This window comes from Miscanthus floridulus, chromosome 1 (assembly GCF_019320115.1).
Source record: "Miscanthus floridulus cultivar M001 chromosome 1, ASM1932011v1, whole genome shotgun sequence".
Lineage (NCBI taxonomy): Eukaryota > Viridiplantae > Streptophyta > Magnoliopsida > Poales > Poaceae > Miscanthus > Miscanthus floridulus.
The window spans coordinates 7,653,139-7,672,847 of NC_089580.1; the positions used below are offsets into that span (position 1 = coordinate 7,653,139).

Consider the following 19,709-nt stretch of genomic DNA (forward strand, 5'->3'; position numbering starts at 1 on the left):
AGGGGCATTAGCCGCTTAGCCAAAGATTTCCCCTCTTTATAGTACGGCTATCGATCCTAAATACACTCACACCCTCTATGGTGTCTTGAGTGCCAAAATAAAAACCTATTTGATACCTTTGCCTTGATCAACACTTGGTTTTTGTTTTTCTCTTTCTTCTTTTCCAAGTTGGAGCACTTGATCTTCAAGATTGGTCACCATCATCACCATGACCATCATCTAGCTCCACCACTTGGCTTTGGACCATCCTCTCTTGTCTACACACTTAGCTCAAGGAATAGTCTATATGTTTCATCAATTATCCAAAATTAAACTAGGGCTTTCACTTCCCCTATTGCCGAAGCCCTAGATGGTGAGGAGTAGCAGGGACCCTCCTTCATCCAGTCAAGTCATAGTAGTTAGGGTTTAGAGAAAATAAATTGTGTCACATGAGCTATATGGCATCGTCTTCATGAATTCATCATCATATCTTGTTTTTTTAGAGAATTCTAGTGCAAATGCCTATCTAAAAATCCAACCCGGCCTTTGTAGGGTTCATGCGATTGGTGGGGATGGTCATGTTCCTCGTTTGCATCTTTATGTACCTAGCTCATCGGTTTTTTATCTTGCAATGGCCAGGAAGTTATAAAGACTTAACGTGGTTGGTACCGGTGGTGCTAGATTGATGGTCTCACGATCATCTTTATAACGAAGGAGGCCGGTGGCCAACTAGAAGGAGAGGGTGGGCATTTACATATCATTTTTGGTAGATAGAATAAGGAACTTCGCAATGTTATTTCCAGTACAATCAACGTCCGAAGCACACGCCATCAGAAATAAAATGGCACGATCATCAAGTCAAACCCACGGCGCGATGTCGTGATCCCTCGGACACATGCATCAGCACAGCTAGAGGGCACGTATATTCTTTCTGCTCCAGTACGTATATTTATTGTATAATTTGTACAGTATTTGTATAGCCTTATCTCATGCATTTAGAGCTGGATTCCTTATTCTTCACTATTTATTGTATAATTTGGCGGTTGGCTCGAGCCCTCGGTGGCCGGCGGCCAGTCTGCGGCCCTGGCCATCCTTTGATGCGTGGAGTTTTGGGCGAAAACTCAGCTCGGCTCTGGCCGAGCGGACGATGGTGACGACTTGGGTGCCACATACCTCCTTGGAGGCGTCGTTGTTGAACTCCATGTTTCCTGCCGATGGCCACGGATTCTCACTCAAGCCCCGCCTTACATGCTGTAAGGCTAGTGGCGTTGGTGTCCACGGTGATCACCTTGGGCGTCACCCCCCTTCCTGAAGACGTCACTGAAGAATCCCTTTGGCTCGCCCCTTGTGCTCGCCGACATCAGTGCCTCCTTCCGTGTTGTCGGCTCGTGGTGGAGTTTCCTCTCTGTGCCAGTATGCGCCTATGTTCTACTTGCAATGGTTTCTCCTACAGTAATTGACCTCGCCGCCGTTGTCTGGCTCTCATAGCGGATGCTTTGCCGCTATCGTTCTTCTGGCGGATGCTTTGCCGCCGTTGTCGTTGGCCTCCGCTTTGGCAGATGCTTTGCTGCCGAGTGTGTCATGGTTGTTCTCCCTGCGGATGCTTTGCTGCAGTGGGCGTTTTGGCGGATGCTTGGCCGTCGTGGTCTTCGTTGGCGGATGCTTTGCCGCCGTTGCTGCTTGGGGTGGACAGTTTGCCACCGTGGCATTGTCTTGTTTGTAGACAACCATTACATTGTTGTATTTTTTTTATAGGCCCAGTTTGTAGGTTCTGGATTTTGAGGGCAGTCGCTTCTTCTTTTCTCCTTTTTTCATGCTCTTTTAAGTTGTATCACAGGTCACTCACCACTACCTTCGTGGTTTGTAATCTGTGCTGCGAGGGTTCTCTCGTAGCTGCATCGTGTAATTCTCCTCTTCCTAATGATAAACGGGCTATATTTCCCGGTCGCGAAAAAAAAAACAGGTAGAGTGACTTTGCGGAATTGCGGTTATCATGCCAGCGGATCCAAACTTGAGCTGAGGTGGAAGTCAACGCCTCTAACATGGGAACGCACGGGATCGCTCACGCTGACTGATTGGTCAGAAATTTGGGCTTAGCTGGCCGGCCTAGCACTTGCGTGCGGCACACATGTGCATGATTTCATCATATGAAACCGCTAATTGTTTTAGAGCACGACTATGAGGGTGTTTAGTTGCGTGAATTTTGTATTTTGGGCTACTGTAACACTTTCGTTTTTATTTAGTAATTAGTGTTCAATCATGGTCTAATTAGGCTCAAAACGTTCGTCTCGCGATTTCCAACCAAACTGTGCAATTAGTTTTTTTTCGCCTACATTTAATGCTCCATGCACGTATCGCAAGATTCGATGTGATGGATACTGTAGCACTTTTTTGGAATTTGGCCTGGCAACTAAACACGGGCTATATACAATTGGCGTTGACTCCATAGTTACATACTGGCCGGGTAGCAATGTGATGTGACCTCATATGCGTGTTCATGCCTAGCATGGCCGGCCGTCATGCTGGTTGCTTCTTCTTTCTTTCTTTCTTTTTTATTTTAAAAGGCGTGGCTTCTTCTCTTTAATTGTAGCTTATTATTGAATCCGTTTTCTGTAAAAATCAGCGATGAATTTGAAAACCATAAATTTTCAACTCGATAATACATTGAGATAAACTGTTGCGCGCGGTTCCGAATGCTAGAGTCTGGAACCTTGTTCCATTATTAAAAAAACTGCTGCGCACTACTTTGGTAAATACAACAGTATAAGACTAAACCACCCCATATTGAGATTGATAAAATCATGACATGCCTCTACCGAATATAATCGACAGGTGGTTCCTAAAATTAAAATTGAAGTATTCACAAATGTGTAACCAGCGGCAAGCCAATCCTGAGTTTTACTTCTCAAGTACTCCACCAATTTTTATCTTGCAATATACAAGCACTGTATTTAATTTGGTATACATATGTAAGACGTCAACAAGTTGTTTATTTATAAACGTAAAAGGTAAAGGACACGGAGTGGCTCCGACCGACTGCTTTCACGAGGCGAGTGACAGCAGAAATGGCCTTCCTGAATTTGGAATCTTCAGGTGACGCGCCTTGGAATCTTGGATTGGGTCCTTGAACCATTCTGCGTCGTGGGTTTCACACCATACTTTTGGATCGATTCTTCGCCAGAGTACACAACACAACCCCACGCGCAGATGCCAGATGGCAGCCGGCGCATCGTGTGAGGTGAGGACAAAAATGAACGTGGCTGATCAACCGCGGCATCTGCATGCGTCCATGTCTGCCGTCGGAGTACGCTATGAACGTATGCAGGAGCTGAGAAGATATATATATATATATATATATATATATATATATATATATATATATATATATATATATATATGAGCTGAGAAGATCTCTCTCTCTCTCTCTCTCTCTCTCTCTCTCTCTCTCTCTCTCTCTCTCTCTCTTAGGAATGAATGTATGCGCATGAACCATATATGGCTATGTACGAGTACGTGCTCATCGGTTTCTGACAGCAGGGAAAGCAAGAATCCAGAAGAGCAAATGATGTTTATTGTTGGTGTATATGTGTCCGCTGCCATTGTCTGGTTGCAGCCTCCAAATCATGTCACATTCACCATGGACAAAAGAAGAGAAGTGGAGATATCAAGATCAAGACATCCCCTCAGTGACCATCACAATATGTATGGACTGATAAAGATTTGAACGACAACATGTAACAACTGATAAAGATCGAAACGGACAACGGGAAAGGACCCTAAGCCAGTGAAAATATCAGCTGACTGGTTCATAAACTGCTCGGGAGTAGTAGAGTGGAGAGAGAGGCACAAGGATTTGGGAGTGGCTTCCACACACTTGAACAGTTTGTTTGATTCACTGTTAGCTTCAATAGAATCCACTTGACTTGACCTGTCCAGAATGCCTGCTTCGCTGCTTGCTTCAAGCAACACGATGCTGACTGTCCGCACCGCCCAAGTGCTAAATGGACCTGTAAAAGCACTATGGCCCACAAGTCAGGATGCCTTTACAGATCAGTAGTGGACCAGCGCTGCTCTCACTCGCCCGGTATAGCAGTCTCCAAATAAACTACCAACGGAAGTTGCCGCCGCCGCCATGGAGGTCGAGTGCGCCGCCGTCTCCGTCCTGTCCGGTGAGCAGCTCTTCGATTCCTTGTAGCAACGACTGGCCATGGCCTAGAAGCATCCGTCTGAGCTCTCATCTGCCCCATCTAGCAGCCCAAGTAGCCAGATTTGATCTCGGCATGGCCGCCTGCTAGGGTTCGTCGCCTGTTCCGTCCACTCCATGGATACTCTGTAGTGTCCACCCCCAGCGGTCCTCTCCCTGTTCTCCTATGCTGACAGACCCTGTGCCACCTGGCGACTTCCTGTTTTCATGGCCATGGCAGGCTATTTTGGTTCTTCCATGTGTAGGACATGGGTGATGCACGAAGAGGAGGACGAAGATGATTTTCATTTGATTGATGACGATGAGTACTTGGAGGCAGTGCAATTATTGGAGCTCGAGAATGTTGGATCCTCTCGTCGTATCCGTCGCTCGGATGCTCCACCAAAGCAGATACGACAGAGGGATCATGCTTACGGGGATGCGAGGATCCGTGCTGACTACTTTGGTCTCAATCCTGTTTACTCAGCGTTCCAGTTCGGTCGACGGTGTGTTTGTAGAATCTGCTAGTCACGGATTACATTATTCATATATTTGCACCACATTGAGAGACCTTATCTTTATGTGCAGGTTTCGAATGCGCGCCCATGTGTTTGAGCGGCTTGTCGAAGCCATTGAAGCTGCAGACTCGTACTTCAAGCAAAAGGAGGATGCCATTGGCCGTCTTGGGCTCACTGGTTTGCAAAAGGCAGTTGCTGCTATTCGCATTCTGGCATATGGTCTACCTGCTGATGCTGTTGATGAGTACGTCCGCATTGGTGAGTCAACTGCTCGTAAGGCTCTGCACCATTTTTGTCGGGCTATCATTTCTGTATTCGGGGAGTACTACCTACGTGCTCCGAACGCAGAAGATGTAACAAGGCTGCTGAAAATTGGAGAGGAATGTGGATTTCCGGGAATATTGGGAAGCATTGATTGTATGCACTGGAAGTGGCGCAATTGCCCCTCAGCATATAAAGGCATGTTCACAGGGCGTGGGAAGCATCCATCCATGATACTTGAAGCGGTAGCTTCGCATGACCTTTGGATATGAGCAGTTGTGTTTAACTTTCTATGAATCTTGAAATTTTTGCCATTGATCTTTGTCGAATGAAACTTCTCTCAGGGTAGGAACCCCTCCTGTTATTGTACCGGCTTGTAATCCTATGCACAATGTAGTGAATTAGTGAATCAAACGAATTTGGTTACTGAAATGTATATTCAAGTAGAAGCATATTCTAAGAAATGTCTATCTATCCATATGACAGGTGTGCTGCAGGATGATTCTAAAAATTGTCTATCTATCCATATGTTCAGAAAGCCGTAGACCAACTGAAGTTACTGAATTGTATAACAACGGGAAGATCCAAATTTATTCAACTAGCTATTTCAAGAAACTAGCTACTGCTGAAACAGCCGAGAGCAACTGAGCTGGGGGCAGAGCGACAGCGGTGCCGGGAGCCAAGTGTGGTGACGGAGCCGGGCGGCCAGCGCGGCAGCGGTGCTGGGACCGAGCGTGGCGGCGAAGGTGGCCGGCAGCGGGGCTGCGTGGCGAGTGCAGCGGCGGGCAGCAGGGCGAGCGCGGCGGCGGAGCTAGGCGGCCAGCGCGGCTAAGCGAGCACCCGGAGGTTGGCCGCCGGCGGCACCGCGTTGCGAGTGCGGCGGCAGGCCGGGGGGCCATTGTAGCGGCTGCGCAACGGAGGCAGGTCCGGCAGGGCACGCGCGGCTGCTTGCAGCGAGGAGTGCGGCAGCTCACAACGGGACGGCGGGGCGACCGCGGCGAGGCCGGGGAAGCCACCGCGGCAGGGTCGCAGCGGCGACAGCCGCCGAGCGCCTCCAGATCTACAGGGTGCTGACTGATGTACAGGACTACCTTCTCCGTTGATGGCGAATCGCCGAACGCGCCGTAGAGCTCTCCTCCGAGTCCGTCCGCGCCTGCCTCAACTCTCTCTGCCGCCGTTTCACAGCTCCAAACTTGGATCGACGACGGGGTGGATGAGGCTTGTTGCCCACCTTTGCTGACCCGCTCCTGCACTCCCCTCTCTCCCCAATGCCCTCGGATTTGAGGGAGACCACCGGCTTCTCCAGGATGCCGTCGGGGAGCTCGCCGGACACTTCACAGCAATGGCGCGAGAGGAGCGTTGCTGGTGTGGTGGACGGGATAGCGTTCGTCTCCCACTACGCTAGGTTTGGAGATGCCCTGTAGCAAACGGAGGGATTGAGGATGAAATAGAGAGCAGCGGTGCGGGCCTTTCCTCTGTATATTTTCAGTACAGGCTCGGTTCCAGGCGCGCGGACGTCAAAGATTCTTCTCTCTGCAGTTTGACGGCGCTTCTAGTCAAACCAGAGACTTCGTAAGCTCTAATTTCCATGCCCACTTGCACCTCCTGTTTTCAAACCAGAGAGGCAGAGAGGGACGGACACTAGCCCCACACGTCAAAAACAACCAGCTGAATTTGCCGCAGTGCCGTTAGCTCCCTTTCTCCAGTTCACACCTCACACTGCTGTAGTGCTAGTACCGCGCCGCCGGCTGAGGCACAAGATGGAACGCCCGGCTGCTGCTGCCACGGCTGTAGGCACTGACCAGACGCTTCCTCAGGAACACCACCCGCCTACGTGAACTACTGGAGTTTCTTCGTCTTCGTGCCGGAGCGCGCGGGGAGCAACCGCCCGAGTTCGAGCACGGGAAGCCCCTGAGCGTCAACGTCCTCCTGAAGCACATCCAGAAGACGATCACCGGTGATAGCGCCGTCTTCCATTTCCACCACGAGCCCCACTCATAGTCCTAGGCAGCAGATCAGACAGCAAGCAGCTGCTGCCAACGGACATGTCAAAGATCACACACAGTTGCCAAGTACGTAACTAAGTAAGCGACATTTTCCTCACGTCACAACTATCAACTGATCACATCAGGTTCTCGTTCTTAGCTACTACAACACTCCCATTCAGCCACTCTACCTGGTACGGAGTACCATCCACGGTTTAAGAACGAACTGACACACTGCACTCAGACGTTTAGCCTAACAGAGTAACAGCTACACAGGCAACAAAAGCGATTAACACCGGGCTCAAATTACAAGGTCAGGCCATGAAGCCGGAGTCTCCAGGGCCTCAACTTCAGGCATCCGCGGCCAGCTGCTTCTTCTGCTTCGACACCTTGGCCTGCAGCTTGTCGAGCTTGGCGCTCATGTTCCTCTGCTGCTCACTGACGGAGCCCTCCTGGGCCCTGCACATCTGTGACCTCACCTTCAGGCCGAGCCGCCGGGGCACGACGAGGGAGGCCCACCCGCCACCGCTGCCCTTGCCCGCACGGCCGCCCAGCTTCTCGATCTCCTGCCGCATGCTCGAGCACTCCTTCTCCAGCTCGGCCAGCCGCATCCGCATGTTGTCCATGCCGACCTTCAGGACCTGGTTCTCTCGGACAGCCGAGACCCAGCCCCCGACCTCACCAGACGTCACGATGCCGCTCCGCAGAGGCCTGGAGCCTTCGAGGTTGTCGGAGACCAGAAGGCACCCTGCGATCGAGGTTCTCAGCTGGAGCTGCTCGAAGAAGAGGACTTGCACTACTACGCGCAGTGGCAGCCTCTCGTTCTGGGCAGCGTGAGTGCATGCTTCCAGGGAGAGCTTCTGGCAGTCCAACAGCCGGCAGAGCTGCTCCCTTTCAGCTTCTGATAGCCAGGAATGAGCCTGCCAACAAGGGAAGATGTGACGTTAATAAACACTTCCAAGCCTGCAAAGATATACAGTATTTTTGTAGACTAGGCATGCAGACATTTCTGTGGTACTCTGTCCAATGTTCATTTTACGATGAGGCATATTAAGACTACAGCACTGCAAAAGCAACTTGTGAAATACAGTACGCTATAGAATGTACCTTCAAGTATATATCAATGGCACGATAAAGTCCATCATCCAGTGGCCGGGCATATTCAGGGATAGCAGATGCCAGAGCTTGGAACTTAGGAGGCTTCAAATTGATATCTGGTGCAATTTCTGCAAGATAGCCGTCAATTAGCTTGGCAACACTTGTGATCGGTGCCAACGATGGGGATGCCATAACATCATCCAAGCATGGGGACTCGCCGCCATTTGCCTGGTCCATTGCCAAGAAATGATCAAGAATCCTGTGCACACACTCCACATTGTACAGAGTTTCCATTGTGTAGGAGAAATTTGGCAACAGTAGATCCTCCAAAGTGGCCTGGTCTAGTTGCATGCCAATCCGTTTCTCCAAGTTAGAGATGCACGTGGGGCTGGCTTTCAGAATCATGGCTGTGCGAAGGAGTCCTAGCAGAACTTTTGTTGATGCTACACCCTTGTGAACGGGCAATAGCCTGTCGATCTCCTCAAGTAAGTTTTTCTGTTCAACCTCAGATAGAGTGGCCGTAGGAGCCACTGTGCCCATGCTATGACTATGACGCCTATTGAGTCCTGGAAGGTACTTCTTGGCATAGTAGGTCAAGGAACCAGCAATTATTTCAGGTCGGATGCCTCGAGACTCCATGGTCGAGATTAACCTCTTGTACATGGGAAAACTCAATGATGAAGCATCACCATACCACCAGTCTGAATTGAAGTTTCTGGGCCTTGCACCTGTGCTGATCCCATTCCACAGTACACTGCCACCTGGGCTTTGCATCATGCCATGTTCCCTTATCGGCCATCCAAAGAGGTTTGGATCAGTAGTAGCTTTTGATGCTAACGACTCGATACATCTCTTCACAATCTGGAGGTCTTCAGCATGGGGGAGTAGGTCATCACATGTCTCCAATGCTGTCAGGGAATCTTTCCAGTTACGGAGAACCACTTGGTTGAGGAACATTTCTGACTGGGCAATCAGATTTTCCTCAGCTACTTCTTCAGTCATTTCTAGATGCTCTGAGGCACATCGTAAGTAGACAACATTTGCAGGAGAAAGCTCTATTTTCACACCATAGCAGAACCTTGCAACTAGCTCAAATGACTTGGTACCCCCAGGAATGTCATTTAGTTTGATGATGCATTCTTCTTGGTCTGAATTTTCTTCAATCGACCGTTCGAGAAAGGCACTTTTTGAAAGTAAAGGGAACTGCAATGAGATAGTCGTTGTTAGGGAGAAAACAATCAACATATAGAAAGGTTAATTAAAGGCACACATGGCAATCAAGTGACAAAAAAAGTATTGGGACAGAGATAAAAGGTTATAACCATTTTCATATTCTTTCATCAATGCCAGTAGAAGAAGCTTTACACAGAAAACACTAAGTCAAACATAGTATGATGAGAGTTTCATTCAAATCAAGGGACTGTTTATTGTTGCATCAGGATTTGGACAGAGAGCATTTGGTAGACAGGGGCAAGCTAGCAACCATTTTTTCCTTCTTTCTTGCATACCACAGGAAAACACAGGAATCAAGAATAATATGAAAAGAGTTTTATTAAAATCAAGGAACTGTTTATTTGTTCCTAACTTCCTATTGGATTTGGATGGATAACTTTCACGTGTTACATAAATTCTAGTCGTCTCGGATACACTTTGAATACTTTTCCACTTCCCAGTAAGTTGACAGTTTTTTTACTCCAACAAATAAAGATATAAAGAGTTTCAAATCTAGGACTCATTAACATGAAGGGCATACTTAATGGCTTATAGGCATCCACCGAAAAAAGCACAATACCTTGTGAAGGTGGAAAGACATATCCCCAACCTCAACGGTGACATCGCTAGGAAGTCCTGTTGTGCAGAACCTACAATGTTCACAAGCAGAAGAAAAGTGAAAGTTTAGATAAATTTGTACTATTCAGTAAGAAGATCCGAATGATATCTTTGATGAGGTTCCTTGTGGTCACAAACAACGTTCTGTGCCCACCGGGTTAATGTCAATTTCAAATAAGTTGTACATCCTATTCCTGCCTACAATCAATTCGAGGGAATAATATCTTATTTATTGCAGAGTCAGGTGTAAATATATAGAGGGATTTTTGCAATATATATTTCTCACAAAAAGCCACACAATATACCAAACAAAAGTTAAGATAAAAAAACATATTTTTTCGTTGATGTATACTACCACAAGAACAAAATCACGGAGATCCCTCTAAGCACAGGAACATCGATATAATTATGAGCAATCAGCTGGAAGGAGAATGATGAGTTAGAAATTTTGACTTGTCCAACGAAAACAAATCAATGTGCTCATGTCTAAATAATTCCATAACTGTTACATCAGCCTCCATTATTAGGAACAGAAGTATCTCACTGCCAACTAAGCCCTTGTTTAGTTGTAGGAATTTGGATTTTAGGGCTACTGTAGCACGTTCGTTTTTATTTGGCAAATAGTGTTCAAACATGGACTAATTAGGCTCAAAACGTTCGTCTCGCAATTTCCCACCAAACTGTGCAATTAGTTTTTCTTTTCGTCTACATTTAATGCTCCATGCACGGGCCGCAAACATTCGATGTGACAGGTACTGTAGCAACTTTTTGGAAGTTGGGCACCAACTAAACACGCGCTAATGTGATGTGGATCCATGAGACCCGCCCCATAAACTATTGGATGAAGCAGTCAACTCTAATTAACTAGAATTTCTGTCGATATAACATGTGATCAACTGCACCCACCACGCTTAAATGCATTTAGTATGCGCAATAAGGCACTCATGCAGGGTACCTAACCGTTAACCACGAAATATATGAATCCCATTTTCTTGTGCTTGTAAAGAATAATAACAAATGCTGCTCATAACAAGACACTAGACATGTAGATAAAACAGCTGCCAATCGAACATTTTTCAGTCGGACATTACTAGACATGTACATTACAACAAAAGCAATGAAACAAATGCATAGCTGCAGGAGCCCACAAGGCAGGCAAGCTTTGAATTCTGAATTCTAACAGACACTTAAAGGGCCCGGTTGGACAAGGAGGATGCTCTGGGAATATTTCGTACTCCTATTTGTGTTGATAGTTCGAATTTTGAACTGAATCTCAAGGACTCGGATCCCAGTGCACCTATCCAAAGAGACCCACTTGTACCCTACTGCCAATTGCAACCACCAATTTGAACAAAAGAAATGCCCATTGCTCCCAGAGCTTGGGCGAGCAGAAGAAGAGTGGGAACAAGACAAGCAAGCCTAATAATTTAGTAGAAAAAAATGAAGGCCGGTAATACGACACCAGAGAGAACTCGGGATGCACACAGAACTACTCCTAGAGAAGACTGAACAGAGGGCGACAGCGTTGCGAGGCATGAGAATGCCCCTCGTCAAGGTAGGTTCAGGATGCAACAAATGCCTCCCCGGAGGAGCGCGGCGAAGGCGTCGTGCAGTACGGGCCAAACCAGTTGACCTGTGGCATTTTCGGGACAGGGCCGCCGTGCAAAATGCGCACCAATTTGAGCAGGAACATGAACCCACCCGGAACCTCCCGAATTCCGAGGCATCAGCAGGTAGGAGGAGAGCGGAGGGAGCAGGAGGGCAACAGAGGCCCAGTTAATCCGCCCAGGCAACCATGGAGGGAGAAAGGGACACCCAACCCCAAGGAAACTCGGGAAGATGATGATAAGGAAAGCGCTGGAGGAAGGGGAAGAAAAAAGGAGAGAGAGGAGAACTTACCATGCCTGGCCTTGCCGCTTGAAGGCGTCAGGTTTGGAGCCGAGCTTGACGGACGCCATGGCGGGCGGGCGGAGAGCAGGTCCTGCTGGTCGACGTAAGCAAGGAGAGTCGCGGCGGAGCAGAGCACGCAGGGGACCTCGCCCGCGCGCGCAACACCCGACCACCGCTCGCTAACTCCGGAGGTCAGTCACGCCATGGGTGTGCTCCCCGGCCCCGAGCTCTCTCTGCCCGAAAGGAGGGGGGAGGTGAGCGTTGCAATCCTGCTTTCGGGCAGCACAGACAGCAGCAAAAGCGACCTAATCCAACCACACCCAGCCCAGGAAACCACCCAGTTAATGCCGGGGTGGTCACAGCACAGAGGCGTGTGAGGAGGAGGGTGGGGAGAGTGGAGTGGGGGTAGCAGCAGGCGCGGCAGGTGGCAGGTTCTACATACATGTGGGGGAGGATTTGTTTGGGGGTTGGGGGCCAAAGAAGACAGCGGCGAGTGTGCCAGCCAAGCGGGGGGAGGAGAACCGGAACTCTCAGTCAAGGGACACAGAGGAAGCCATGATTATAAGCTGCAGACAAATCCTCTGCAAGCAAAATGGCGAAGCAGCTAGAGGCCTGGCCTGCGGGGGGATTGGGGAAGAAGACAACGCCGCCCGTCCTCAAAGCTGAGGCTGATCGGTCAGTAGCCGGTCAGGTCAACAGGCTGCTCCTGCCATAAAGCGGCAAAGTGTAATGGTGTGCAAAACGACGGCATGCACGGAAGAAGAAGAAACGGGAGATAATAAGTTTCTGCTTATTCGCTCGGCTTATAACGGTTTAAACAGTGTTTTTCTTTCACGCCAAATCAGTCCTGACTTATAAACCAATTTCGCCGAACAGCCTGAACAACGCTACAAATCCCCTCTGGACGGAATAGAAGAGAAGAAAACGGACACTTTTATTTTACGCAAACGGGAAACGGCAGATGAGATGCGCGCGCGCCGTGCGCGTGGTTGGGATTTGGGACTTGGGAGCGGGGGTGCATGGGCGGGCGTGGCGTGGGCTCACTGCAGAACTGCAGTGGGGAGGGAGGGTGGAGTAATTGAGGCGCATTAAAAGTTCTGGAAATCTGGGGCCGCGCGCACAGAGATTCGCAGTCGCTTTTGTTTAACCGTGTGGATTTTACAGGATTGCCCACCGCTTCGACTGTCCCGTTGTCGGATTGTTTCTTCTTTTCCTTCGATTTCAAAAAGGCTCCGTTGTGGACAAGGGAGCTGGAAAGTGCTCCTTGTCCCGGATTTTGCCCTTTTACGTCAGTACCCTCTACACTGTACTCCTACTCCTTTCTTTTTCCACATTATTAGACTGTCTCCAACAATCCAAACCTAAACACAAGACCTATTCTACAAACTGGGTCACCCACAGTCACCAAGTCAGCCACCTAAAATCTCTTTTCTTCAACAGCGAACCCAAAAGGGTCCTGCGGCGCGCGACGAGGCCGGGGTTGGAGGCCACCCGCACGGCGCAGCTCGCCGGCGCTGGGGGTGGATGGGGCGGCGGCGGGTCGGTGCCGAGGCCGAGGCGCTGAAGCAGGAGGCGGCGGCGCTCCTCGACGGATGCGGGCTCGGAGGACGCGTGCGGCCGCGGCGAGGGCGGCGGCTGGTGGTGGTGCTGGAGGTGGTGGCGCCTGCAGCAGCCACGGTGGCGGTCGGCGTCGTCGTCGGAGGCGGAGGTGGAGGAGGAGAGGATCCCGTCCAGCGACTCGTAGAACTCCTCCTGCTCTGCCTCCCCCTCGCCCGCCAGATCCAGCATGGGGCGGAGTCGGGACGGGGCTGTGGTCGGCCGGCGGCGAGCGGACCGGAGCTGACTGCTAGCGCCCAAACAGCGAGCGGACCGGAGCTGGAGGTCGTCAGGAAGAAGATGCTGGACACTGCGAAGTCCACCGTGGTTGGTTGAGCAGATTTGGGTAGAGAGAGAGAGAGAGGCATATTTGAGTCATCTCCTATCCCCGATGCAAAATAGGTATCCCCTTTGCCTACTCTGTTGGAGGCTAATTCTTTCATGTGAGATATGCATTTTGGGTATGGGTAGCACTTTGGGTAGCCTGTTGGAGATAGTCTTACTACATCTTCTTGGCTGCTTCTGCAAAAGAGCTGCATGAAAAAGCATAAACATTCACAGCACATATTTTCTGGAAAAAAATGACGAAATAATAATATGCTCAAGTATTTTTTTTTTCGGCTCTGATCGGTTGACACTGATGCTGTGGCGCTGAAGGGTGCAGCCTGCAAAGCACCAGCCAACGCCAATAGCAAAGAGAAACGGGACCATTAGCAAAGAGAAACGGGAAGCAGCAAAAAGCTGCAGCGGCTACAGCTACAAGTAACGTTTCCGATCACCGTATATCTCTAAGATAACCCAGAGTTGATTCCTGTTGCCATGCATTTCCCATCTCTGAAAAAGCATTTTCGATTTCAAATATATACCTCGACCGATAACCGATGGCATGCAAATAAGAAAACTTGTAAAATAGTACTATATATCGGAGGCAGGTGGCTATGTGCCCGTTGTATGACAGGATTTATATGGGGGACACCGGACAGAGATGCCATTCGACATATGGCGCATTAACAATTGTGTTTCCTCCATGTTAAGTACGTTTACTTCCTCTAATTTAATCGTCCATGTGGCTGGTAGAGGATGCATAGCTTTTGTTTTACCATCCACAAAGATTCTGACCAAAGAAAAACTGTAACAACGTGGTGGATTCGGTACAAAGTGTGGTTCAAGTGGTCCATCAGATGAGGTAGCGGAGGAGAGGGGACCGACACAAATTATATACGTACACGTACATTGTCTTCTCCTTCTTTTATGACAAGTAAACGCCATTGAAGTAGCACGGAGCATGGAAATAATCACTTGGGTGTGAAAACCTTTTCCTGAAAATTCATTGGTGCCTGTTCCCAATCGGCTACGCTGGGTAGAATGAGAAAATTGTTCTGTTCAAGTGTGTAGCGTGGGCCCGTTGAATTGAAAAAATAAAGAATGGGAAATAGCAGTGGACACAAGGTACAATATCCCTGCAGTCTATTATAATACAAGTCCCATTGTTGTCGTATTAAAGAACAAAACCATATTATATAGAGAAAATAAGAATAATCATGAAAAAAAAATATGCATCTGCTGAATTGTATAGTACATCCACTGAAACTTTACTGGCATTAGAAAACTCTAGGTTTTTGTTGCACTGAATTTACGGTGAAAATACTACGACAAAGATTTATAAACTAACTTTAGTAAGGCTGTGTTTAGTTGTAAGAATTTGGATTTTGTGGTTATTGTAGCACGTTCGTTTTTATTTGGCAAATAGTGTTCAAACATGGACTAATTAGACTCAAAACGTTCGTCTCGTAATTTCCCACCAAACTGTGCAATTAGTTTTTCTTTTCGTCTACATTTAATGCTCCATGCACAGGCCGCAAACATTTGATGTGACAGGTACTATAGCAACTTTTTGGAAGTTAGGATAGAACTAAACAGGGCTCACAATTCATAGGGAAGAAGTGGAAAGGCATATCGAGCGTATGCTCTGCATCATTTATGTAGAAAAGACAATGGAGGTGGCAAGGAGCAGAGAGGAGACAAAAACAAATCGAAGGGATGGGGCCGTTTGCGAAATAACCTTCAATTGCTTGCACTTGTCTTTGTAGTTTGTCTCCATGGCTATTAGCACTGTCAACGCCGTCTCGTGGGTTGAAGTATTCTTTTGGTCATTACATAAGTTATTAGTACTTCCTTTGATCACAAATATAAGTTAACTATTTTAGCTTTGACTATAGATATTTGGCATAGGGTTGATAACTTGATATTACCATATTTGTCTTGAAAAGTAATCTATTAAGAGTATAAGACTTTTTTTTAGGAAACGGAGGTCAAATTTTCAAACTCATTGACCATGTTGATGCGCTAAACTGCTTATGTTTGTAACTAGAGGGAGTCACTACCAAAATGGTGGAGTACATGAGGATTCTCTCCATGAGGCATTTAGTAGGGAAAAACTCTTAGTAAATGATGAATGCTAAATACCAAGAGAACCCCACGTCACTGGAAGAAGGTGCATGTCGGGGACCTAATACCGGGGTACCCCAGAAGGTGGAACCAATAACCACCGAACGTGAAAAACTTCTGGACGCATAAGGGCGCCGTTTCATCCCTTGTTCGGGTGACAGGAGTTTGGTTCCGCCTCGCCCGACGCCTTTGGGAGATAACTCTGCCTCGCCTGAGGGCTCAAGGTTAATCTCCGTCTCGCTCGACGCCATTGAGACAGGCTCGGTCTCGCCCGAGGGCCAAGGGATAAACTCCGTCTCGCCCGACGCCTTGAAGGCGGGCTCGGTCTCGCCCGAGGGCTGAGGGATAGGTTCCGCCTCGCCCGACCCCGGAGGGGCGAGGTCGGTCTCACCCGAGAGATAGGAATTGGTCTCCGTTTCGCTCGACGGCAAGGAACGTGTCTCACCCTGCTCCATATCTAAAGATTGGATTCATCCTCCCTGACAACTTCTCTCCATTCCCTCAAGATGATAAGTACAGGGCAAGACAAGATGTTCGGGTCAACCGTGGCTCCAAGGACCATACCCTGCGCCCTGACAGGAAAAGTACTGCCAGGGGATGACAGGACAGGTGCTTTAGACCCTTCCGGGCGTCGCAGAGCCCGAAAGGTTGTACAGGTGCGTGCTCCTCACCCTATAGAGTTGTAGGCACCGCCTTCAGCCCTAGGACACGCAACCCGACGAAGATATACGACAACCGCTATGCTCCAGAAAAGGACTTAATATCTCCACACACGACGGACATTCCGTCACCATACTATGGACCCAAGGGAGCGGCACCCGCTTCCCGACCCCTCAGGTCCGCCAAGTCAGAAGGCCTTGACCATGTCGTCGCTCCGGACCCCGACCCCTCGTCCCTCCGACAAAGACTCACAGGAACCAGAAGGCGTGCGGAGCAAGGTTGGGAGAGGCCAATAAGTCAAAACCACAGTACTACAGCCCACACCCTGCGCAGGGCAGCATTCTATAATCAACCTGACATTATACAGAGACATCAACAGTATTGTAGGCACCTATCTTCCTTCGCACTCACCAGAATGAAGGAGGAGGATTGGGTAGACGTGAGCCACAAGACTAAGTAGAATATACATCCTAAACCCTCGCCCTTGTAAAAGCCACCCCCTTCCTCTATAAAAGGGGATGCGCTTCCTCCATCAGAGGGACGGACTCTTAAGACCGAACAATACGACGTACTCATACACACAGTCAAGCGGCTACGAAGCTCTTGACCTCCTTTCAACCCTTCCATCAGAGACTTGGGACCAGTCCCTCTCTCGATCGTTTGTACCCCTTACTACAGACCGTTCATGGTGCTAATAACACGAGCAGCAGCAAACTGGACGTAGGGACATTCGGCCTGAACCAGTATAAATCTTGTGTCCTTTAGCGCACCATCCAAGCCTAACGCGCATTACTATAAATTTACTTGCCGGTACTTGTATGAAACACCGACAGTTGGCGCGCCAGGTAGGGGGCTTGCGCGTTCCAAATCAGGCCTCGGATGGCCACCCACGCAATCACCTGGGCCTCGGGCGCACGCGTGCGTTTCGGCGACCTAGATTTCATCATCACGCTAGGAGGAGAGCTGGCGCTGACTCACTCAGCCGCCCCATCTCTCCCTTCCATCAACCTCAGCCGTCTTAGGCTTGAGGGCCCGCCGGGCAACTCCCGGGGAGTCCCGTCATCAAAGGAGGCCTCTCACAACGCCACCCTGTGTCCAGAAGGGTCCGTACGGAGTGCCCCGACAGCGTTTCTGTTCGGTCTCCGCTGGCCGCCTTCTGACGCTACGTATGGTTCAATCACCCACGAACATCGAGTTCGTGGGGGCGATTGAGCGGGATACGGAGACCCTCTACGAGCTCCTCAACGAGGAGCTGGGATCGTTCTCTAGCTCGGATTCCAGTAGGGGGAGCCACCACCCTTCTCGGGAGTGCTTCATGACGCAGACCCCCGAAGGTCACATCGAAAGCGCCTCCAGGGAAGAGGTCACCCCTATAAACAACCCTGACAGCAGATCCGGGGAAGAGATGACAGCCCCATCTCGCCTAAGGATGGAGCAGCTGAGGGCCCGTCAGCAAGAGATCGATGAGGCCGGGCAAGGGCTCGTCCGGGAATACGCGGACATCAATCGCGAGATTGAACGCCGCAAAGACGGGGGGCGCGCACGCGCCACGGCCCGCACCGTACATCAAAGGATCCTCACCGACGATGGGGCCCTTCCTCACTTTGCCCGAGCCAGCCAGAACATCGCCGCAGCAACCGCCTTGCTGCATGGCCTTCTGGAGGCCGCGAAGTCCGAGGATTGCCGTGCTCGCCGGGAGATTCGCACGTTGCTCGAGCGTGCAGCGGCGCAGCAGGTAGAAAGTTCGTTGTCTCGATGACGCGAACCCGACACCAGCCAGCGCGCGCCCTCAGTGCGTCCCACCAAGGACGCATCTGTACACCAAACACCGCCAGCCAGCGGGCAGCCCTCCGTCGTCCTAGTACATCAACGCCTCGGCCATGGCCACGACGTACGCAGCATCATCGACGCTCGGAGACGTGCCCACGGCGATGATGGAGAAGCAGCACGACGCGGCTATCGTCCCTGACGTGGCGGGCGCTACGACAGCAACGAGAACCGAAGCCCGAGCCCCGGCCTGCCAGGCCCTCAGGCCTTCGGCCGACACATCCTCAACGCTGCGTTCCCCCTAAGGTATCGACTGCCTACCAACATCCCTAAATATTCTGGCGAAACAAATCCCAGGCTTTGGCTTGAAGACTATCGGCTTGCATGTCAGGCCGGTGGTGCGAGTGATGACAATTTCATTATTCGCAATCTCCCACTGTTCTTGGCCGACTCGGCGCGAGCATGGCTGGAGCACCTACCGTCCAATGCTATTCAGAGTTGGGCGGATCTGACGGAGATCTTTGTGGGTAACTTCCAGGGCACGTACAAATGCCCTAGAAACCCATGGGACCTCAAAAACTGCCGCCAGAAGGCCGATGAAACCCTTCGCTGGTACATTCAGCGCTTCTCTCGACAGTGCAACGAGCTCCCTAACATCGCCAACGCCGACGTGATAGGAGCCTTTCTGTCCAGAATAACCTGCGAATCCCTGGTCCACAAGTTAGGACACAGGGGCCCGCAAACTACCAAGGAACTCCTGGACATCGCCACCAGTCACGCCTCTGGAGAGGAGGCGGTCAGAGCCATCTTTGATCGCTCCGACGGAAAGATGAGGCGGGACGAGGACGCCGGCGAAGGCGCCTCCAACCGTCCCGCCAAAAAGAAAAATAAGAAGCAACGGCGCGACAACCCACTCGTGGCCGCTGCCGACCGCAAAGGTGGCCGGAAGCCTGCGGAAGGCACTCTGAACCACTTCGAGAAAATGCTCGAGGGGCCATGCCCAAACCACGCCTTCCCGGCCAAGCATCTATACAAGGATTGCGGCCTCATGCGCAAATACTTGGCCGGGGGCCTCAATAAAGGGGAGCAGGAGAAGGAGCCTGTTCCCGCCACTGACGACACGGAAGAGAAGGACGACACCTTCCCAATGCCGACTGGTGCCCTCATGATCTTCGGAGGATCAATGGCCTACGACTCTAGGCGCCGCCAGAAGGTCGCACGTCGTGAGGTCTATACCGCCGGACCGGCCACGCCAGCCTTTCTTCGGTGGTCGGAATCCGCCATAACCTTCGACCGGACCGACCATCCGGATGCCATCCCACACCCAGGAAGGTATCCGCTTGTCGTCGACCTAATCGTCGGTCCAAAGCGGCTCACCAAGGTACTGATGGATGGGGGCAGTGGCCTCAACATCATGTACGCCAAGACGCTCGACGAGATGGGCGTCGACCAAACGCACCTCCGTCCCATCCGAGCACCTTTCCATGGCGTCGT

At 50.3% G+C, this 19,709-nt stretch overlaps 1 protein-coding gene across 1 annotated transcript; it reads right to left on the bottom strand.

Moving 5' to 3' along the window:
- Window positions 1-7,024: 7,024 nt before the first annotated feature.
- On the bottom strand, window positions 7,025-12,218 carry LOC136472040 (BTB/POZ domain-containing protein At1g30440-like). Its single transcript, XM_066469779.1, has 4 exons — window positions 11,754-12,218; window positions 9,817-9,886; window positions 8,034-9,227; window positions 7,025-7,846 (listed from the first exon to the last, which is right to left on the bottom strand). The coding sequence occupies exons 1-4, from the start codon at window positions 11,810-11,812 to the stop codon at window positions 7,277-7,279; spliced, it is 1,893 nt and encodes a 630-aa protein (XP_066325876.1). The 5' UTR covers window positions 11,813-12,218; the 3' UTR covers window positions 7,025-7,276.
- Window positions 12,219-19,709: the final 7,491 nt, after the last annotated feature.